We start from the raw sequence: 24603 nt of genomic DNA, 5'->3' as shown, positions 1-24603 counted from the left end.
AAGGTTGGGTTTCCACAACATTGAATAAGCATCTCAAATTTAACGATGAATAAGTACCTCAAATATCACCATGGGCAAAAACAAACTCAATCTTCCCTCCCCAACTTGGTCCCTCTTCCAGTGCCCCATTCTCAGTGAATAACATCTCTATACAGCTGCGGAAATCTAGAAGTTATTCCATTACCCTCCTTTCCCTCATTCCCCAGTGTTTGATCTATTACCAAGCTGGCAATTTCATTTCCTAAATTTCTCTCAAACCTGGCCACTGATTATTTCCAGTGACTCAAAGGAAAGCCGACCATCTCTCTATTAAATTCCCTGCTTCTACTCTTGCCCCCATCCATTCATTCTCCACGCAGAATAAGTTTTAAAAACATGTAAATTGGATCATGTCACTTTTCTGCTTGGTAGTCTCTAATGGTGTCCCATTTCAATTAGAATAAAAGCCAAACTTCTTTCTATGGCCTCCAAGGTCCTGCAAAATCAGGCCTCTGTCCACTTCTCTCCTTTCAACCTCTGTGCTCAACCAGAGCCTTCTCACAGCTCCTAGGACAACCACAGTCCTTCTCATCACAGAGCATGATGCAGCTGTCCCTGAGTCAGGGATATCCTTTACTCTTTGATCAGTTAGCTCTGACCCATAAGTTCAGATCTCATGGAAGCCTTCTCTGACCTCCTAACTTACACAGGCTCTCATCTAGACTTTATAGCCAAAGGAAGGCCAAAATAATTTTAAGACACAAGACAAATGTGCCAATAGTAAAACTTTATTTTTGGATAAATTTATAAACTATTCTTTTTATATGATCAAAATCTAGATGAGATTATGGAAAAAATGAAGGTGATAACATAAGACAAGAGAGAGTATGGATTATTTCTCCTCTATTTTCCAAGGTTTTTCTAAGGCTTCAGAATTTTAACTTTTATTGAATTTATAGGTAAAAGAGGAAAATATGTTGTCTTATGAACTAAGTACCACCACTATCCTCTCTAAATCTCCTCAAAATTTACTTAGGAATCTGTTTATTCCCTGCTCCTCCATTTAAAATCTCCTATCCCCTACCCCGAGAAGAAACTCACGTCTAAAGCACACCAGTCTTGCATCATTGAAATGACATGTGTTAATTTCATTTGTAGCGTGAAGGCTGCTTCCCACTCTGGTTCCATTTCAATATGCTGTCCTACTTGACGTGTAATTGGATCCATTCCCTTACAGGAAGAGAAAAGATTTTAAATGAATTAAAATTATATTTGTTCTCTTACATGGAAACTTAAATAATATAGAAGAAATATATATTGATTACAAAAACATATAAAGTAAAAGTTTTAATAGGAAGCTTCAAGTAGTATGAGAAGTCCAACTTCTTAAATTGCATGTTTATATAACATTCTCTAAAATATAAATTAAAAAATCCCAGTAAAGTATAGAACAAATTATTTCAGAGGCAATCTTCTACAAGTTTTAGACACTAAAACGTATACTTCACTGCAACAATCCTTTAAATTTCTTTTTAGCTCTATCATCTATAGAAGAAATTTGACAGGCCTTAAAAATGTTACTGAATTTACAAGTATATTTTATAATATACTAGAATAAAGCTTTTATATTTATTCCTATCTGCAACTAAAAGTTTTCATAGAGACTGAAAGAAAGCAAAACAAGAAAAAGATAAACAGCTTTTAATACAAAAAAATATCACTTTTTAAAACCTAGCCTAACTACCCTGGTGTGTCAGAACTGATTAAATGATAGAAACTATAGGATACCTCGAGTATCCAAAATGACCAAAATAGATATTGTTTCTACAGATACAAGAAAAAACACAGAAGTATTATAATAAAACACCCATGAACCAACACAGGAACTTGAATATTTTCTAAAAACGACAGGTCAACTTTGCTTACGCCTTTCTTAAGAAAGCCAGGTGGCTACTAAAAGAATCATAACGGTACTGCTCAGATTTTTTAAGACATCATCTATCTTCTTATAGTTAAAAGTGGTTAAATATACCAGTTGGTTTCTGCTTCTAGATTCTATTTTGTTTATAGGGGTGTTTCCAAAAGAGAATTAAATAGAGGAGGAAAAGTTTTATACTGTATTATATAAATATCACATCAAGGAGAAAAAAAGAAATATGGAAACACTGAAAAACAATAAACATTATAGCTTCTTAAATAAGTAACTTGATAATACTCCCATGTAAGCATATTAAAAAAAATAAACTTGCAATCTCTAAAGAAAGAACACTAATAGTAACCAAAAAAATAACCCAATACAAAAGAACAGTAGATGCCAGAACTTTTGCTGGGATCTCACTTGTTCTACACTTTTCTAAGGGTTTCCAATTAAAGAGGAGCTTCTTGGTCCAAATTGTAACCATCCAAATTATTCTTTTGGAAATGTGCCCAAAATGAAAAAAAAATGCATACACAGAAAGGTGTTCAGTTCAATAATCAGGAACAACAACAACAAAAAGATGCAACAAAAAGAAAAAGGAAAGTGAGTGTTTCCCTTTTATACACACACCTGCATACATTTGAGTAATTCCAAAAAGGCATCAAATCCTTCTAGGAACTTCTGCCTCAGGTCATCTGACCATTCCGTTGGTTTGCTAATTAACACATACCTGAAAAGGTAAAAATAGGAAAGAATATAAGGGTAAACACTGACATTTTATAAGTTGCAACCGGTTTGATTATTAAATAAAAGCTTACTTGAGATCTAAAATAAGGCTCTGAACTCTCCTAAACTTGAAGGCTTGTAAAGCAGTATATCGTTCAAACTGAAATCTGCCCTGGGCATCTCGATCTCTCAAATGATCCATAAAAGTCTTAATGATAATGGTCATCAGGTTTTCCTCTGTGATGAGCATCCGAGCCTAGAACAGAGTGTATCAGAAAACATGGTAATCAAAACTATTTACTAGGAAGCTAAAAAAAGTCACCAACACTGGTTACCTCTTTCAGTTTAAACCTTTTTCAACACAATCATATCATATCATAAATGCATTACTGTGTATTTCTAAATAATAATTACATACTCCAATTGCCACCTGTATGAAGTAACAATTATATCAAGGAAAAAGATGCCAGAATGTTAGAAGACAGATCCAAGGCTCATTATTTAAAGACAGTTCAGGGTGGAGGGTCTGAACCGGGCTGCAAATTTTCCTTCCTTAACTGACACATTTAGATACCTATAATGGTATGGTATAATTATTCTAGGATCCAGAGGTTTGTATCACAGATTCTGTAGAAGTCAGTATGAAACCATATTTCCTCTTAATCTCTTTAGTTGAGATTTATTTTTTGTTTTGCTTCTTTGTATAGATATACATATCTATGTATTTTTGAATAAGCAAATACATTTAAATAATGCAAAAAACAATAGGTAAAAATTAAGTCTCAGCTCCTGAGGTCCCCCTTGCAAAGGCAATCTCAGCAGTTTTCTTGCATATTCTTCCAGAGATTGTGTATGTGTGTATAATATATTCGTATATGTATATATATACACACACACATACATTTATAATACATGGATTAAGTGTTAATAAGTAGATATAAGTATGGATATGTATAATTATATCTATCTTTCCCCTCAAAGGATAGCATATTACAAACTCTGTTCTGCACTTTGATTTTCCACTTGATATATTTTAGAGATTATCCCATATCGGTTCATATAAATTCCCTCATTCTTTTTAAATATCACCAGGTAGTCTTTTCTATCATACTTTATTTAGCCAGGCCCTTCCTGGTGAGACATTTGGGTTTTTTTCCAGTCTTGTGCTATTTATTTCAAAAGATGCTGCAACAAATATCAACTGTGTACAATTGCAAGGATATTTATAGAATAATTTCTTAGAAATGGAATTACTGGGTTAAAGTGTATGTACATTTTAAATTTTGACTTATGTCACCAAACTGTCCCCTCAAAGAAGCTTATCGATTTACACATCCATCTACAATGTGTGCCCTTCCCCTCATGCCCTCAATAACACAATGCAACTTCAAACATTTTGATCTTTGCCACTCTGATGGTTTTAATTTGCATATCTCACTATGAATGAAGTTGAACATTATTTCAACAATGTGCATTTCCTTTTCTGCTCCATAGTGAAGTCAGAAGGTCTAATATTACTTTGAATACTGCATTATTACTCTGATATAAAAGATCACAGATTTTCCCCCACTTTTTAACCTAACTAGGTTCCAGGGTATTACTGGAGCTGGGTGACTACTTAACCAGGTCTCACATTAGTCAATATCAGGTAATTAGTAATATAGAAAGTTGCATAAAAAGTAGGACAAAAAAATGCAGAAGACAGAAGTCTAAGAATACAGTAAAGTTGTATTCTAATATAGATGTTAAGTTCTAAGGTCATCAGATAAGGAGAAAATCTATATAGTGAAATATACCTTTGAAAAATTCTTAAATCATCATCATATGGCCAGGATTCAGGCCTCAAGAAGCTCAAAAGTCAACAGGATTCACGTCTATTAATATTCCTGGACAGAGAAGACTAAGGTCATGTTTGAAGGAGGGTAGGTGTTGACAGGTTAAGTAAAAGGACTTCCTTTTTGTTTTTGTTTGCTATATTAGTTGACTTTGAGGAAGTTAAGTGAGTATGATGCAATTTCACTGACATAGGAAAAAACTCTGTAGAGCCTGTTTACAAGACTTATGACAGGTAGTAAAAGGAAGTTTGGTGGAGAGACAACTTAATATTGGTGGAATGGAAATCTCACCAGCCAAGAGACTTACTAGCATTTTCAGTTTAAGATGAATTTGTTAAAAGAGATAGTTCATCCACTGCACAGTTTTAGATTGGATTCTAATTGTCTTTCCTGGGTGCCAAATAAAAAACTCAACAGGATGGCCCATTAGAAATGTCCCACTAAAAGAAGTAAAAGAGGGGAGTTGTTCAGGCATTTCTACTTCTACAGAATTTCTTTTTTTTTTTTTAATTTTATTTATTTATTTATTTTCCCCCAAAGCCCCAGTAGATAGTTGTATGTGATAGCTGCACATCCTTCTAGTTGCTGTACGTGGGACACGGCCTCAGCATGGCCGGAGAAGCGGTGCGCTCGTGCGCGCCCGGGATCCGAACCCGGGCCACCAGCAGCAGAGTGCGAGCACCCAACCGCTAAGCCAGCCAGCCAGCCCGGCATTTCTACCTCTAAAAAGATAACTAGAGAAAGTATAATTTCTAAGGTTAAAACAGAAAAGAAGGATAAAAAACCTTAAGTGCTTGGCTTTATCATCTCATGCCCAGATGGTTGCTAACTTTTCAAGGTAAATATCTAACATTTTTATTCAACATTAAATATCTAACATTATTATATAGTTCTAGTACTTATCACTCACCCTAAAAAATTACTTGATTTTCATGCCTAAAATTCACTTTGCTTTAAAAAACATTACTGCTGGGGCCGGCCCTGTGGCTTAGCCGTTAAGTGCGTGTGCTCCACTACTGGCCGCCTGGGGTTTGGATCCCGGGCGCGCACTGACACACTGCTTGTCGGGCCATGCTGAGGCCGCGTCCCACATACAGCAACTAGAAGGATGTGCAACTATGACATACAACTATCTACTGGGACTTTGGGGAAAAAAAGGAGGAGGATTGGCAATACATGTTAGCTCAGGGCCGGTCTTCCTCAGCAAAAAGAGGAGGACTGGCATGGATGTTAGCTCAGGGCTAATCTTCCTCACAAAACAAAACAAAAAAACCCATTACTGCTACTTATTTTAATTACAGTTTTTATTCATTTTATGTAATTGATGTTCAATTTTGTATTTCAAGGCTCATTATCTATCTAACAGCATATTCAAAATGGGCAAAATCCCCCCTAAGACTGTGAAAAACTTCATCGAGTAATAATGGCCTGCGCACACACTTTTAGTTAAACATGATAGAGCATACAGGGATAATGCTGACTATAAATGAGGGCACATTTAATAAAATAAATTAGAACAAGTAAGATGCTCTAATCACTTGAATTATTAGTACCTGTTCTTGACCAAACTATTTAAAAATAAAGACTGAGCTGACTGCAAAGTAATAAATGGGATTCTATCACTGCTCTAAAACATTTCACTAATATCTAGGGCAAGTGATTTTAACCAGGGATGTACATAAGAATTACTAATGGTGCTTTTTCAAGAAACTAGACATGTATTCTTTTGCTTCCAGTCATGATGGAATAGCTTGAGGCTGACCAACACTTTCATCAAGAACAACTAGAAAAGTTCAATTAAAAAACCAAAGTTTGAAATCATTAGAGAACTGCTGGGGCAACAAGGATTGGAAGGGATAAACGTGGAAACGGGGAAGGGCCCAGGGAGGTGAGCCAACATTCTGCAGCTGCTCTTCCTTCAGCATCTGAGTCTTCTGGGAGCCGGGCAAGATGGGATTGAAGATCCCAGGAGAGTCTGACAGGGCTGCTAATAACAGGGAGAAAAACCTGCTGAGAGTTTAGCTGTCCCAAGGTGTTGGAAAGGCCAGAATTCCAGTAAGAACAGAAAGGCGGGAACTGAGTCCAACTTTCTTCCAGTTTTCCCCGTAAGACATTTGCAAAATTCTAAAGCTATGCAGGATAGAAATCTAAGAAGAGCAGAAAGCCTAGAAAAGCAATGCAGTGACGTGGCAGTCTTACCCAGCTGAGGAAACAAGACTAGAGTTCAAGGCCCTAGAGAGGGAGGAACTCGAGTGAATACTCCAGACTCTAAACTGGGAACCCCTGCAGGGTCCCGTCCCCGAGGTGAGGATGAATCAGAAGTGAGACAGAGTCTTGCCAAAACAACCCAGAGCCATGTCAATTCCTGACTGGACTACAGTGATCAGCCTCACTCTATTTGCCTAACAACATTTTAGGGGAATCTTCTTGGGAGAAAGATATCATGCAGCGTCTACGATTTTTTAATAAGCAGTGTTCTACCAGAAGGCAATGAGAAAGAGAAAATGGGGCAGAAACCACATTTGAAGAGAGAATGGCAAAATTTGTGAAATTGAGAAAGGCATAGCCTAGAGAGTTGATATCTATAAACTCTGATATCTATAAATAGAAAGAAAACTACACCTAGCTTATCATAGTAAAACTGCTGAAACCTAAAACAAATGTCAGTCAAGTTATTAGGCATTCCAAATGATGGGAAATCAAAAGGGGTAAAATACCAAAAAAATCAAACAATAGAAACAGAATACAGATGATTCAAATAATGGCAATGACTTTAAAATAACTACGATTTACATGTTCAGGAAATTGAGGAAAAGATGGAGAATTTCACCAGACTAGAATCTCTATTAAAAAAAAAAATGAACTTTTGCTTCATGGTTCAAGGAAGATGGAGCAGATGTACTTTTCTCTAGTTTTCCCACTAAGTACAATGAAAAACTCTAGACATTATATGCAAAAGAAACCCTAGAAGACTCTGAAAGGTAGAGAGAAAAAGGCAGACTGGCTAGGGATCTCACAACCCAAGGAACGACATGGTGGAGAGTTCTCTGAGTTTTTATCACCTCATATATCACAAACATGGGAGCTGAAGAAGCTGGCAACCTGGAAATGCCAATGGGCACAGATTAAAAAAAAAAAAAAAATTGCAATAAAAGCCTGCTCTCTCTAGCTACAGGAAAGGAGTAACCTAGCAGGACAGAAAACTTTCAGACAGTAACCCCTCCACTCTACCTAATCACCACAAAAAAAAAACTGTGGCTCCATCCCCACCTACACAAGCAAAGGCCAAGAGGGGAGCCTAGATTTCCACTCCTGAGAGGCTGAAACATGGTGCTTGACTACAATAAGTCCAGGATGCACGCTATAGCCTCTAGGGCAGTGCTACTCAAAGTATGGTCCATAGACCAGCATCTGGCAAACTGCTTGTTGCCAGTTGTGCGAAGTTTGCACAAGAAGGTAAATCAACTATTTACAACAGTTTAGTTCAGCTGACATTTCTTTTTCATAGCAAGATTTTTGCTGAGAGCAGCAGTATGTTGATTCACATTTTGGTACAAACTGTTTTTCTTGTCATAACTGACACTTTGAGTAAAACTGCTGTAGAGTGATCCTTAAAAGAGTATTAAGTGAATGTACAACTAACAAGTTAACAAAGGGGGGAAATGAAATAATAAAAGAAGGCAAGAAAAGAGAGAAAAAGAAACAAAATTGGTGGGTCAAACAAAAAAATGGTAAGGTAGTAAATATAAAACTAAATGTATCAGTAATTACACTAAATGAGCAGTAATCTGATTAAATTAGGAGTGCCAGATTGGATAAACAACAAAACCCAAATACGTTTTTTTATATAAGTGATACAATTTAAATTCAAGGGTAAAGAAAAGTTACAGATATAACAATGAAAAAGATATACTACGCCAACACTAAACAAAAAAACCAGTTGTTGCTACAATATCAGAGAAATTAGACTTCTGTCAGAAGTATTATTTGAGATGAAAAGAGTTAATTCATAATGATAAAAGAGTCAATCTAGGTAGTACAACAATTCTAAATTTGTATGCATTCAATCACATAGCTTTAAGACATATAAAGCAAAACTGAGAGAATTAAAAGGAGAAAGACAAATCAACAATCATTGTGGGAGATTATAACATGCTTCAACAGCTGACAGAACAAAAATTAGTAAGCTTATAAAAGACTTACACAATGAAAATTAGCAAACTTGACCTCAGTTTGCACTTAGGTCATATAAGCACACCCAATAATGAGAGAATATACACTATTTTCAAGTCCATATTGAACATTTACCAAAACTGAAAACATTCTGGGCAAAAAGCAAGGCCCAACAATTCCAAAGGACTGAAATCAGTGTGTTCTCTGACCGCAGTGAAATTAAGCTAGAAATTCATAACAAAATGATTAGGAAATGCCCAAATGTTTTGAAATTTAGCAATATATTTCTAAGAAGTATAATCACAAAGAAGAAAAAAATGGGTCAAAGGAACTTAGTTTTTTAAACTGAATAATGAAAAAATGACATAAATTTGTGGGATGCGGCTAAAATTATTCTTAGATGGAAACTTAAGCCTTAAATGCACTGATCAGAAAAGAAAGGCTGAAAGTTAAAGATCTAAATATCTACTTCAAGAAATTACAAAAAGAATGACAGTCACCTTGTGGTGAATAAAAGCAGAAATCTTTTCCATTCCTGATCTCAGGGGAAAAGCTTTTAATATTTCACTATTAAGTACAATGTTTGCTTTGGGTTTTTACTTTTTATTTTGTTTTTAGGTGCTCTATCAGATTAAAGAAGTTCTCTTTCATTCCTAGTTTGCTATGAAGTATTTTTTGTTTGTTTTAAATCATGAATGTTTAATTTTCATGAATACAGGGAAAGTATTTGATATTTTTTCTCCTTTTTGTCTGTTAACAAGGTGCATTATGCCAGTTATTTATTTTTTTCCAAATGTTATACTACTCCTGCATTAAGAAAAAAAGCCAAACTTGGTGGTGGTGTATTATCCTTTTTCTATTATTGCTTGATTCAATTTGTGCAACCTCATTTGTGAGAGAGATTAGATGGTAATTTTCTTATAATTACCTTGTTGGATTTTGGTATGAAGATTATAGAGGACTCAATTAAATTGGCAAGTATATTCTTTCTCTGGTGTCTGGAAAAATTTATGTAAGACAGGTGTTATTTCTTTCTTAAGTAGCTGGAAGAATTCCCTAGTGTAGCCATTCGAGTCTGGGGATTTCTTTGTGAGAAGATTTTTATACCAATTAAAATTTTCTATTTCTTTTTCTCTTTTATTAAACTGTGTTTTTTCTTAGGAATTTGTTTATTTCCTCCAAATTTCCAATTATATTGATTTAAGTTGGTCCTAATATTGTCTCATTTTCCAAATCTGTAAGATCTTTAATATCTATACTATCTTTAAGATCTGTAAGATCTATAGTTTTTTGTAGTCCTTTTTAAATTTAAATTTTTCTATTTTTCTTATTAGTCTTTATACAAATCTGTCCCCTTTTTTTGGTCTTTTCAGAGAACCAACTTTTGGTTGTGTTGATTTTTCTCTTTTGTATATTTACTTAATTTTGTTAATTTCTGCTCTTTATTTTTTCCCTTTTTCTACTTTTTAGTCAAAAGATGTAAGTCCTCCCAATGGCATTTGAGGTATGGCACTGCCTACTCCCACCTTTACTCCTATCCCCAAACTCAATGACCTCATTGACCATTCCCTTCGTCACTCACTCTAGCAACACTTGCCTGTTTTGGGTTCTTTCTTCCAAAATGCCAGGTGCATGTTCATCTCAGAACTTCTGCCCTTGCTGTTCCCTCTGCCCAGGAGGCTCTCTGTCAGTCAGTCACATCACTCTCTCTCTCTCACCGCCCTCAGGTCTCTGTTCCGACACCACCTCTGAGAGGCCTTCTCTGATAATCTTGTAGAAAATATGATCCCTCCACAACTGTCACTCTCTTTAATCTCCTTTTCTACTTCATAGCACTTATCAACATTTGATTTATAATAAATAGTAGGCAACTGTGTTTCTGCCTCTCTCCAATTAGACTATAAATTCCACAGGAACTGGGACTTCTGTCTGTTTTGTTTACTGTTGTATTTATCCCCAGAGCCCAAAACAATGTCCAGTTAATAAAGGTGCTAAAAAAATATGTTTTGAATAAATGAATACATATACTATTTGTCTAGTGTTTCTAACTAAAGGAATTGGACAAGAAACAAAAATAAAAAGTTGAAATATCAGAAATAAAAATTCTTATTTGCAGATTAATAGAAATTCCAAGGAATCAACACAAAATATTAGAAGAAATAATAGGAGGACCAGACAGATACAAGATAGATATATAAAAGTCAGCAGTTTTCCTACATACTAGCCATAGTCAGATTAAAAATGTGAATAATTTACTATAGCATCAAAAATATAAAACATATAAACTTAATTTAAAAATGTGTAAGACCCATAACAAGAGAACTATGAAGCTCTTACTAAGAACATAAAATAACACAAATAAATGAGGACAAATTACGTGCCTGGATAGGGATACTCAATATTGCCAAGTTATTGGCAAAAAAGTTCTTCCCAAATTATCTATAAGTATCTTTTCAGTCAAAATCCTAATGTGGGTTTTTTTTTTTTAAGAAATTGACAAACTGCTTTTAGTTCATCTTAAAAAAAAAAAAAAGGCCTAAGAATAATTAAGAAATTTGTGGAAAAGAATAACAAAAAGAAATTTAGATCTATAAGATATTAAAATGGAATATTAAGCTAAAATTATTAAAACTGGGTGCTGGCACAGAAATGGACAAAAAGATCAATGAAGGAGGGAAACACAGATTTGAATGCACAGGGGATCATCTCAGAGGCTTCTCAAACTCATCCCTGACCAAACTGGAAGCATCACTTTCCCTCTTCACAAACCCTACTCACTCTCCAAAACTCCCTGTGCAAGTAGCACAAATTCCACTCGGTTCCAAGTCAGAAACTCTAGAATCATCTTTATACTTTTCTCTCAAACTCAACAACCAATCACTCACCAAACCCAATATCCCTCAAACCCAACATCTGGCCAGTTCTGTAGATTTTACTACCTAAATATCTCTCACAAGTCTTATATCCACGGCTACAGTCCCAGTTCAAGTTACTATCAATTCTTGTCTGGATCATTGCATTAGCTTCTAATTAGGTTACTCACACTCATTTTTGCCCCCCTGCCAATTTGTCCTCCAAATTAAAAACAGCATAATATTTTAAAAATCACAAAGGTGATGACATAAGTGCCACTTAAAACTCTTCAATGCCTTTCCACACTCCTAAAAATCAACGTTGTTAATTTGGCCTATAACAATATCTCATTAACGGGTAAACAGACTTCAGATAGCTTCAACTGTACTAGAATATGTCCTTGAATATAAAAGTAACCTGGGGGAAAAAGTCATTAAAAGAAAAAAACAGGAAAATACATCTTATTAGTAAAATAACTGTAGAGTAATCTTAAATCTATACAATTTGGCCCCTGCCGACATTTCTGGTCTCATTTCACTCCATGTTCAAGGATCTCAACCATACTGGCTTTCTTTCTATTCCCTGTATAGGAATTTTCCTACTTCAGGACTTTCTCAAGTTCTAGTCCCTATGCATGGACTTCCTTCCATGACCCCGCATAAAGGTACCTTCCTTAGAGAATCCCTCTCTGAACTGTGGGAAAAGGTCAGCTCTCTCTATATTATTCTCTCTCAAAACAACCAAATTTTCCAGAGTTTTCATTACAATTTTAATTAACCATTTACGTGAGCCTTTCCCACTACTGTAAGTTTCACGAGGCAGGGACCACATCTGTTGTTGTTCACCACTGCATTCCCCAAACCTAGAACTGCCCAATAAACAACAGGTGCTCAATAAATTTTTGTTAAACGAATTAAATACAAATTTTAATTATTAAATAATACTAAAACATAGTGATGCCTTCCGGAGCAACCAGTGAAACTTAGTATAAGAGCACCCAATCATCGTGATTCAAATGCCTTAGCTACCCCTTTCTTATTAGGGGGAAGGAAGCTTCTCAAAATGTGAGATTATGTACAATATGCTGTCTGTTTCTAATGGATAAATTTGTTAAACCAATCAGCTTAATTTTAACTCATCAGTTCAAAACCTCAGGGAAGTACTACCAGAAAGTACAGATTAAGTTTAAATGACTTTTTCCTTCTAGATTACATATGTTCTAATACGGTTGAAGGTATATGAAGTCTGATCATCCATTAATGAAACTTCATTCTATTCAGGAATATACAGTTTTAGTTCTCTATTATTTTAAGGCTTTACTTCTGTTAATGGAAAACAAGAAAGTTCTTCTTAGTCTTTCAGTACTTACAAGTGAAGGAACCGTGAATATCTGAACCGAGAGGTCTGCGATTGAAAACTCTCTGTCGTGGTCATCTGTCACATAATCACTCTGCAAACGCTCATAGTTCTATTAAGAAGGCAAAAAAAGGCAAGGAGTGCCAGCTATCAGTCACAAAGAAAAGGCAAGCACTACTCACCAGAGTAGGTGCGGTGAAGAACTGGACAGACAGAGCAGTCACGGACACTGCTCGCTCGTGATCATCCTCCATAAAATCTCTCTGCAACTGCTGGTAATTCTAAACAACAAGGGGGAGATTCACCTCTAATCCACAATGACCAAATGTTCAAGGATTATAATGAAAAGTCAGTGCTGGAGGAGTCAATAAGGTAACACTGCTATGAGAATGATAACTGGAATGATTTCTACCAATTAAATTTTGTATAAATATTGATTCACCATACAGTCTTCTCAAGCATAATGAGTTCAAATAGGAATGAGAGCTACTAAACGGCTGGGATGTTACTGCACACTGGTGGGGCTAAACCACAGCAGCTTTACACTGTCTCTGATGAAACCAGACTTTTACTACTTTTAGATGCATATCAGAATCACCTGATGGCTCTTTCAAAGTATACACGCTTGGACTCCAATCTTAGTGAACATGCTTCAGCAGGTTTGAGAACAGAGCACAAACACATGTATTGTGAAAGAGCTCCCCAAGTGATTCTTTCATGATTCCTAAAAATTAGGAATTAATTCACTTCATTAATTCAAGTGAATAAAAAAAAATAAGCAGTTAGCTTAATCACACGCTGCTAAAAGGGAAAAGAACATAATTCAACGATATCAACAACCTAGAGTTCATGATTCTTAAATCACCTCCCTATATACTGATACCGTGTCTAGTATTTTGGCCGTAGGCACCTCTGTCGTAGACACCTTTGCCGCAAACATTTTTACTGCATAACTAATTGGCCGTAGGCAATTCTGCTATAAAAGATATTCGGTTTGAGTTTGGTTTCAACTGGAAAATATGGTGATAAAACTTACTAGAAGTGTGAAATAAGAGAGTGTAAAGTCAGACTGCATACTCTACTAGAAAATGATAACCCATTAGTTTGCAAATCCTTTAGTGAGCACAGTCATGTCTCCCATCCATCAAAACCAAGTTCATCAAGCTATGGCAGATATAAAAGAGGCGGCTACTAATTCACAACAGTCTTCGAGAGCAATAATTATCGATTCTTTAGCTAATTTAGATACAGGAGCTTGTTCTCTAATGCTGTCTTTACCAAATTTATCACACAATATTAGAAGTTGGAGGCAAAAAGAAGAATAAAGCTCCTCCCACACCTTGCAAAAAAAGAAACTGTTATATGATTTCTAATGAGTATAAGTTTCTTGAAAATTTTCTGATATTTGATAGTGGAGAACATGATGTGGACAAAATTTTGGTATCTGGCACAGAATCTGGCTAAGATGATATGGTGAAATATAAGGAGTGGGCATATGACAGAACATTTAAATGTAGTCCAGTTTGTACTACATGTTTCATATGTCCTTTTTAATGTCCCTCTTTTTTTTTTTTGCTATGTTTTACAGAAAAATTGCCTTTTGGCCAATTAGCTATGCAGCGAAAAAGTTTGAGGCAAAAATGCTTTCGGCAAAGACGTCTGTAGCAAAGATGCTTACTGGGAAATCACCTACAACCCATTTATACATGGGTCATTTCAACTACCATTATCTTTTCCTTATACGAATTTTAATAGGAATAATACTGTAATTCACAATGGCATAGGTTTAAATTCTTCAATTATCATTTCATATCATACACACTGCTCAGATGGATATTCATATTATCATGGCAGGTGATGAACAGGAAAAGCCTCACTGCTAGAACTTTATTGTATTGATAAGAGAGAAAAAGATCCTTTATGAAGTTTCTTAGAATTTAAAATCAACACACTGACATATTACTATTAGTTGCTTTCCAAAGCCTGGATATAATCATGGGCTATAGTTACTCTGAACATAACCTATTTTGTTAATCTTCAAAACTGGGAAACTACTTACCTTTGCAAATCGAACAGCAAACAGTTTCTTGTATTTCAAATCCATAAGTAGACTGCTCATGAACAACTGATGATACACACTCCTAGCACCTTTTACAAAAAACACAGATGTAAGTTAAGGATATACCAAATAAGCTAAAAATTACATTTCCAAAGTTTTTATATGATTAGTTGCATTTTAAGTCTCAAGAGCAAAACTCTACACGTTCCTCAGTATAAAATACCGGCACTCTGCTTCTTGAAATGTCAGTTTTTCTAAATATAGTTTTCTAACAAAACATAAAGGTTATTTAATTTGGGTCATGGACTGCAAAAAAATTTTTTTCCCCAAAGAATAAGACTACATGTGCTGGGCCGGCCCCGTGGCTTAGCGGTTGAGTGCGTGCGCTCCGCTGCCGGCGGCCCGGGTTCGGATCCCGGGCGCGCACCAAGGCACCACTCCTCCAGCCATGCTGAGGCCGCGTCCCACATACAGCAACTAGAAGGATGTGCAGCTATGACAGACAACTATGTACTGGGGCTTTGGGGGAAAAATAAATAAATAAAATCTTTAAAAAAAAAAAAAAAAGACTACATGTGCTAATTCTAAAAACCATAAATATATTTATTAAATACTTTCCCAAATGAAAAAAAACTTTAACATCCCAATTACCTACGTAGGTTCCCCTATACCTTAAAAGTAGGTAAGAGATTCACCTTTCCACAATTTGGAATCATTCAGCATCAATCTATCCACTAGAGAAGAGTTTTCACCATCCGGCCCTTCTTGTAAACCAACTTGACATAAAATTCGGCGAAGGCCATCTTAAAACAGGAAGAAAAGTAGTTACGAAATAGTAACTTGAAATATTAAAATAAAATGACATTTTAGTAGAAATGTTCAAATGGATCTATAGACTTTTACAAAAGGTCAAATGTATTCAGAAAAAGTAAACATATTAACTATTTTATTAGCATTTTCACAAAAAGAAAAATTCCAAATCTTGCATTATATACCAACTCGCATTCCATAATACCAAAACATATGCCTATTAGAAAGGCAATGATCTCTTATGCTGTAAAGAATTTAAAGAGTAAAGCATCCAAAAACTACAGACATAAACATTGTTCTTTAAGCACCTATGCTAATTAAACCAGATTGTAGTAAAATTGTTAGACATCCCCTGATAACTGAAGGTAGGCATACTACTATTTAAAAGAAAGAACACATGACCTCTGGACTATAATATGTACCAGTCCATTTCATTAATGTTATGTAAAATATTCCTCATTCGCTGAACAAAAATTCACTGTGTACCTAACACTATGTGAGAGGTCCTAAAAGACAAATTCCTACATCTTCTAAATGCTAAACTTAAAAAGTTCTTCAAATATTAATATAAGCATTAACATAACCAAAACTTCAATACCTTTTGTTTCATACTTTATAATTAAAATCACCATTTTTAGTCTTCTATAAGCACGCAAAATAGTCAGGAAAAAATGGAGTAATTTTTAAATTCAATAATAAAAGTCATGAAATAGAAATTATTTACAAGGCTAAAGAGAAAACCTTATATATATTAAATATTAAATAATAGATGATAAGGTCTTTAAATTATTGATGGTAAATATCTCAAAGAAAATTTTCAGCAGAAAATTGCTTCCATGATACTATTCATTAATACTGTAGCACCATACTTGGCATTCAGGTATCCAATGGAAAACATCAAAACTAAAAAAAAACGAGGATAAGAAAAATAATTGGAAAGACATTTAAAAGGCAAACAAACGTTCTCCTAAATTTCCAGAGCTCCATATTTTCACCTGTCAGTTCACAGTATGGCAATGCCCTTTCTAATAGCCTTTCAATACAAATGTTTTAGAATTTTTCTTTATAGTAAACATTGTAACGTCATGCCTGAAGAACAGTATGACAGATAGCTTGGATCTATTCCTATTTTACTCTTTAGTGTTATACACCAAATTTGTATTTTTGGCCTCGGACACGAGGGTTCTTACTTCTGCCACCATCACATTAAAAAGATTATCTAATTTGTAGACTGTGGAAAAACAAAAAACCAAATACAAATCAGTAACTTCCAATTTGCAACTTTTCAGAGTTGCAAGATATTAGTACCAAAAGTTGTAGGAGTCAAAACAAAGATATCAACATTAGTGTTTTATCCTTTAAACTGCTAATCATTTAGGTGTCATTTACAGTAGCATTTTCCAGCTTGCTCAGTGGAAGAGTCCCACAGGATGCTCCGTTAAAAAAAAAAAGGTTCTTTTATCAACCTTGTGAGATTTAGACCTCATTAGCATATTAAAGTCATTTATAATTGTTTAACCCAATGTTTCCTGAATTTATTTGAACACAGAATCTTTTGTATGCATATAAAAGAATCCCATGGATCAAAATTTGGGAAACACAGGTTTTTCTGTGCATAAAGATATTCTGAGATGGTATTTTAAAATGTGAAATTAAAGCAAGAAATTATTCCACTTGACAATTTTTCCAGAACAGTTTTGCAAGGACATTTGAGCTCATTTTTAAGTCACTTAGCACAAACTTTTATGAACCTACCTGAATATCCAATAATGTTTCCCAGCCAAGACAAAACTTTCAAACCAAAATTCTGATGTGCGACAATAGACGAATGCATAACTTGAACTTTGAGTGGCTTTGTCTGTCTACTGGTATTTCTCTTAAAAAGAAATGGCAAGATGAGAAAACAAACTTAAGAAAGGCTATTTTATAGAAAATTAATATTTTTATTTAATATAACTACACTATCATCATTATAGGGGAGTTTTTCATGTATGTAAGAAAAATACCACTTGGCTTGCCTTACTAAGATCCCAATTTTCTAAAAGGAACTTACAATTCTTAGGAAAAGGTAAGAAGTTAAAGGTTATGAGTAACCTGAATCTTTGGTCCTATATTTGAAAATCTGCCCCAACAATTATAAATTATTTAAATGCTTAAATTTGCTTTATGTCTTTAAACTAATTTCTTGATGCAATCACACATTTATTTAAATAATTCAGTTCATTGCACAGATGTGATCATGTTATCAATACTTTTAAAGAACTGTAGTAAAATAAACATAAAAATTTCCAACTTAACTATTTTTAAGTGTACAGTTCAGTAGTGTTAAGTACATTCACATTGTTGTGTAACCAACCTCTAGAACTCTCTTCATCTTACAAAACTGAATCTCTATATCTATCAAACACTCTAGGTACATCATACAAGGGGAATTATACAGTATTTATCTTTTTGTGACTGGCTTATTTCACTTAGCATAAGGTCCTCAAGGTTCATCCATGTTATAGCATGTATCAGATTTCCTTCCTTTTAAAGGCTGAATAATATTCTATTGTATGTATATAGATTTTGTTTAGCCATTCATCCACTGATAGACACTTGAGTTGCTACCTTTTGTCTACTGTGAATGATGCTGCTATGAACATGTGTCAACACCTGTGATTTTCTATTATGTTTTTGTTGTTTTGTTTATAATAGCCATCCTAATGGGTTGAGGTGGTATCTCATTGTGGTTTTTATTTCCATTTCTCTAATGATTAGTAATGTTGAGTATGTTTTCTTGTGCTTAGTGGCAATCTGTATATCTTCTTTGGAGAAATGTCTATTTAAGGCTATCAAAACTTTTTCCTTAAAATATTTTTCCCCCTTTTCATTTTTTGTTTGTATTATCTTTCTACCCCCCACTTCATTCCATCTCCATAACCCACATTAACACAGTACATCTTTGCATATTTTCTTCATCTATATATAGTATACATATACATATTATTATAAAGATTTTTATTTGATTTACAAAAATGGAATACTATACATACTCTTGCGCATCTCTGCGTTAACTGATTTTTTTTGGTTAATGACTCATAATATTCTGTGGTGTGGATTTATTCCAACATCCTCTAGAGAAGGGCATTCATAGTCCCTTTGTTTTCAGTCTTCTGTGACTACAAAAAAAGCAGTACTGAATATCTTTGTACACACACTTACTGGTACTTATAGTTCTATGGGATAAATTCCTAGGAGAGGTAAAACTTTAATAGATGCTACTAGATTGTTTTCCAAAGATGCTGTGCTGCAGCAATTTATTTTTACGTGAGTATTCCTAATCTCTGCCAGCAAGATATTTTATCACTCTAATTTCTCCATTCTGATGGGTATGAAATCTCCCTGTCATTTTACAGATTACTAGTGAGTCTGAGTCTCTTTTCATATATATTGACTGCCTAGATTTTCTGTTGTGATTGCCTTTTCATATCCTAGCCCATTTTTCTATTTTGTTGTTTGTACCCTACTTGATAATCTATAAGTGCTGTTTATCATAAACATTAAATATCTATCCTCGGTGTTAGAAATGTTTCTAAATCTACTTTGTGTCTACCTACTTTGTTTGTTTGGAATATTTTGCTATGTGAGTTTTTTATGTAGCCAAAAATGTTTCTTTTCTAACTCTAATGGTTCTAGTCTTGGTTAAGAAGCTCTCCTCCTCCCTTAGAATGTACTTGTAGTTTCCTAGATTTTCCTCATACTAGTATCTATTTTTGGACTTTCTATTCTATATTATGAATATATCTATGCCAATACCACCAGAGATTACAAATACTAATTTTTTAAAAAAGGAAAAATTGAAATGCTACTACTGAACATATAAGAAGTTACGAAGCAACAAATGTAAAGGAAAAAGAAAAAACCCTTTCCTTTACCTGGATTCATCTATTGTAAACATTTTATCCTAATTGCTTTATCATTTGCACATTACCTTTCTCTCTCCACACACAAATAGATACACACGTGCACTTTTTAAATAAAAGAACCACTGAGGGTAAGTTATATGCATCATGCATCATGTCCCCTTATCCCTAAGTACTTCAGTATGTATTTCCTAAGAATGGGAATATTCTTTAACACAACCACAGTATAGTTTCTGATGCATTATTAAAGTGAATATTCCAGTTATCAAGGAATAATTTCTTAAATAAGACACAAAATGTACATATCATAAAGAAAAAGATATATCCGCTACACTAAAATTTAAAGCTTTTGCTCAATGAGAGGCACCACAAACAAACTTAAAATACAGTCACGTACTGCATAACAACGTTTTGGTCAACAATGGACTGCATATACGACGGTGGTCTCCTAAGATTAGTACCATATAGCCTAGGTGTGTAGTGGGCTATACCATCTAGGTTTGTGTAAGTACACTCTATGAGATTTGCACAATGACAAAGTCACCTAACGACGCATTTCTCAGAACTTATCCCTGCCACTAAGTGACGCATGACTGTAAGTCACATATTGAGAAGAAATATTTGGAACAAAAGGTCAGGATTCAGGTTATGTCAAGAACTGCTACAAACGAGTAAGAAAAAGACAACCTAACAGAAAGAAACAGGTAGAGGGTATGAACAGGAAATTCACAGAAAAGAAAACTTAAGTGACCAATACAATAAATATGAAATAAGATGCTTTGTAATCAAGGCAATGCAAATTTGATGAGATGCTATTCATACACATCAGATTGGCAAAAATTTTAAAACTGGACAATATATAGTTCTGACAAAGCTGTGGAGAAATGGGAACTCTCATATACCGCTGGTGGGAATATATATTGGTACCACCATTGTGGAGACTAACTTGGCAAAATCTAGTAAAGCTGAAAACGCTCATACCCTAATAACTCAGAAATTCCATTTCTTGGTATACACTCTAGAGAAACTTTTGCATCTATGAACAAGGGGACAAAAGAACGTCCATAGCAGGACTGTTAGTATAGCAAAAAATTAGAAATATCCTAATTGTCCATCAACAGAAGAATGGAAAAATTATGGTACAATCATCAATGGAATACTTTATAGGTGCATGTATCAACACAGATAAATCTAGAAACAACCCTGAAATGAAAAGGCAAATTGCACAATAATACATTCAGTATGAATCTTATCATATAATGTTTAAAAGCCTCCAAATCAATACATATGATGTTGACAGATATTTAATAGATGAAGTATAAAGGCATGCATGAGAATGAACAAATGAATTAATGAAAGTAGTTATCTCTAGGGAAGAAGAAAGGGGAATGGGATTAAGAAGGGATAATACAGGGGCCTCTATACTATTTATTTAAAATAAGCATGAAGAAAATGATGTATAATGTGGGCACACAGGTGTTCACTGTGTTATCTCTATTTTTATTTGTATATTTAAAATATTTCAAAACATAAAATTATTTCTCAAAAAGGACACTTGCATAAAATGCAGTTACATGGAATAGTTAAAAATAATAAATTCTAACTTTTTAAAATAAATTTAAATGTGGGAACAGTTTTCTTTTAGAGAAATAATACAGTACATGCTATTAGGATATGCAGCATACCTTCCTATAAGGTATCAAGAAACAACCCTTGAATTCTAATCTTGGTGCTAAAGGCCAGTTTAATTCTTAAAAAGTAATGCGAAACCCTATCAAAAACAAATCAAAACACAAAAAATTTTCTAAGATGTCTCTGATGGACATAGGAAGACAGAAGATATATATCTCATCTACATATTCATTTTCTAAATAAATCTTACACAGCTTAAAATTCATAAAGGCAGAAGAATGTTGGCTTTACATTCATAAAAGCAGAAAAATGTGTTCATAAATGCCAAAATACGGAACTGGTTTTACACTAATAAAAAATAATAGTGTAGGCATGTTTTAAAATTACTTACCACAATTACTGATTTTGCTTGCTCACAATACTGGAAGTCTCCACATCGAACTGACCTACGTCCCTGTAAATAAAGATATTTAAAATTTACCTGTAAAAATATTATATTCAGTATTAACAACTTTTGAACCAGTAAACAAACATATTTGAGCATACAACAACTCTGGTCAATTTTTAACATTTACAATGTTCATTCTATGCACTGATAAAAAGTAAATTAAAATATTTTCCTTCAAAACTATCCTAACATTATCAAGCTATTAGTAAGTATATCTCCTTGAACAACATAACATTTGTTCTTCTAGGCTGCTGTAATTTCTATTTTCATAACTGATTATTTCTAATTACTGGGTAGAATGAAGGCAACTGTATCTGCATGGTCTCCTGAACTTTCTATTTGACAATAGGTTACGATTATACCCAATATATATTTGGGCCAATATGCAAATGATATTAAAAAAATAGCCTAGATATATATATACCTCTAACTCAATTTTCTAGGATAACTTATCTGTAGTAAAAGTTTAATTTATTATATGACATCAATATAATGAAATTACTTACATCTCGATCTACTGTAGTTGCAAAACCAATAGCTTCTTTTTGTGTACAGTTAACAGCTTTTTGAAGAGTATAAATAACTTGTTCATAGGTATGAACTTCATCATTAAATAGCATGCAATAGTAGGTGTCACTCTTCTCTCTATGGGATAAAACATTAATTACATATTATATATTTGCATATTATCTTGCTCCAGGCTGATATTATTAAGAGTATACTTTGTTCTAGGGAATGTGCTAGGTACTGGGTACATATCTGTAACGAAGTCATCCAAGGTCCCCATGCTCTATGACACTACTGTCTGGTGGGGAAAATAAATATCGAACATATAATTCTATGTGAACTGTCTTTTATCAAGAAGAGTAGTAGAGGGCCGGCCCAGTGGCATAGTGGTTAAGTTCGAATGCTCCGCTTTGGCAGCCCAGGGTTCGCAGGTTCGGATCCCGGGTGCAAACCTATGCACTGCTCGTCAACCCATGCTGTGGCAGGCATCCCACATAAAATAGAGGAAGATGGGCACAGATACTAGCTCAGGGCCAATATTCCTCAGCAAAAAGAGGAGGATTGGCAATAGATGTTAGCTCAGGGCTAATCTTTCTCACCAAAACAAAAAAAAAAAAGAAGAGCAGAACGCTAGAGCAGGGTAAAATGGGTCTTAGAATGCAGGGAACTGCCAGAGAAGTAATCTGAAGAGATTACAGAGATCCGAAGTCAGAACTGGCTATCAGTGGTTCTCAGTTGGGGGCATTTCTCCTCTACCCCTCACAGATGACCATTTGGCAACGTCTAGAGACATTTTTGGTTGTCATGACTGGGGGAGGAGTGCATCTATGGGTGAGGGCCAGGGATGCTGCTAAATATTCTATAATCCACCAGGTAGTCCCCATAATAAAGAATTAATCTGGCCCTAAATGCCAACAGTGCCAAGGTTGAGAAACCCTGGTTCAGAGGAAGGTGAAAGCAAAGGCCCTGAGGTGGCAACGGTAAATAGTGGGAGCTGGATCACAGGGAGGAAGGATGAGATTAGTCTGGAGAGAGACAGAAATCTTTTTTTTTTTTTTTTTGGTGAGGAGATCAGCCCTGTGCTAACAGCCGCCAATCCTCCTCTTTTTTTGCTAAGGAAGACCGGCCCTGGGCTAACATCCATGCCCATCTTCCTCGACTTTATATGGGACGGCGCCACAGCGTGGCTTGCCAAGCAGTGCGTCGCTGCGTGCCCGGGATCCGAACCGGCGAACCCCGCGCCGCTGCAGTGGAGTGTGCGCACTTAACCGCTTGCGCCACCAGGCCGGCCCCGAGAGGCAGAAATCTTGAAGACTTTATAATGGATTTTTGATTTTGCTATCCTAAGGGCAATCAAGGATTTAAAATAGGAGATATGGTCAGATGTGCCTTAAAGTTCACTTTGGCTACAGTGTGGAGAACAAATTGTGAGGGACAAGAGCGGATATGGCAGTCCAGTTACGGAGGCCATGTTGCCCAAGGATGAAATTAATGTAATTTGCACTAGGATAGTAGTAATGGAGATGAACAGAAGTAGAGCAATTTGATAGAGGGAGAGCCAGCTGGACTTGAAATCTAAACAGATACGGGTACTTCAGGTTTCTGGGGAGATGGAATGTCATTTACTAAGAGGGGAAAACATTACAAGAGAAGCAAGTCAGATTCTTTTTCCTTCTATGCTGGTGGCCCTGAACTGCAACGGAAGAAAAAAATAAAAACAAAACTCTATTCTCTAGGTTCTAAATTTGGATCTTAGATCAATGGTTCCCAACTTGAAGTACATGAAGATAAAGTCATGAGATGAGGGACTAAAGTCATTTTCAATATTTCCAAAAAGGTAAAGTAACACCTCATTTTATTAAAAAACACTTAACCCTCAACCTCATTCAGATTCTTACTCCAACTTGTATTCAACCTTAACTATGAATGTAACTCCAACAAGCTTGGTTAGAATTAAAAGTGAAAGAAGGGCCAGCCCAGTGGCACAGTGATTACGTTTGTGCGCTCCGCTTCGGTGGCCCAGGGTTTGCGGGTTTGGATCCCAGGCATGCCCCTAGACACTGGTCATCAAGCCATGCTGTGGTGGTGTCCCACATATAAAATAGAGGAAGACTGGCACAGATGTTAGCTCAGGGACAATCTTCCTCACCAAAAAAAAAGTGAAAGAGCAGGTTGCTTGAGGCAAGCACCCTCGCGCAGAAAAGTAAGCCCCTAACCTTAATACAGCTATGGCAGGACCCAGCTCTCTGGTCACAAGTTTGTGACCTCTTCAATAATCTAAGTACAAATGGTAAAAATGTTAGATGTACACTAAAAGAAGCAAAGTGTGGAATAAATGTTATAAAAATTTAGAATCAAAATGGTTAAAATTGAGTTTGAGCACTTGTCAACCCAGAAAACTC

The 24603-nt window shown here is 35.1% G+C and overlaps 1 protein-coding gene across 6 annotated transcripts in view; it reads right to left on the bottom strand.

The window, feature by feature from the left end:
• Window positions 1–24603, bottom strand: part of UBR2 (ubiquitin protein ligase E3 component n-recognin 2) — a 114559-nt gene that overhangs the window by 45834 nt on the left and 44122 nt on the right. For 5 of the 6 annotated variants that reach the window (XR_015554133.1, XM_014782707.2, XM_014782701.2 and 2 more), the window contains 9 exons: window positions 22201–22339; window positions 21638–21700; window positions 17465–17585; window positions 15595–15702; window positions 14900–14988; window positions 12854–12952; window positions 2716–2879; window positions 2528–2627; window positions 1081–1209 (listed from right to left, as the gene is read on the bottom strand). Coding sequence is in view for 5 of the 6 variants with exons in the window: in XM_014782707.2 (XP_014638193.1) it covers window positions 1081–1209; window positions 2528–2627; window positions 2716–2879; window positions 12854–12952; window positions 14900–14988; window positions 15595–15702; window positions 17465–17585; window positions 21638–21700; window positions 22201–22339 (1012 nt within the window). In the remaining variant the exon portion in view is untranslated. Of the gene's footprint in view, window positions 1–1080; window positions 1210–2527; window positions 2628–2715; window positions 2880–12853; window positions 12953–13022; window positions 13122–14899; window positions 14989–15594; window positions 15703–17464; window positions 17586–21637; window positions 21701–22200; window positions 22340–24603 lie in introns of all 6 variants that reach the window. The other variant, XM_004424146.3, reaches the window with a different exon arrangement.

The sequence above is a fragment of the Ceratotherium simum genome, chromosome 13 (assembly GCF_057802395.1).
Source record: "Ceratotherium simum simum isolate JZ-2026a chromosome 13, ASM5780239v1, whole genome shotgun sequence".
Taxonomy (NCBI): Eukaryota; Metazoa; Chordata; class Mammalia; order Perissodactyla; family Rhinocerotidae; genus Ceratotherium; species Ceratotherium simum.
The sequence above is the reverse complement of the archived record's forward strand: the minus strand, read 5'-3'. Positions and strand labels throughout refer to the sequence as shown.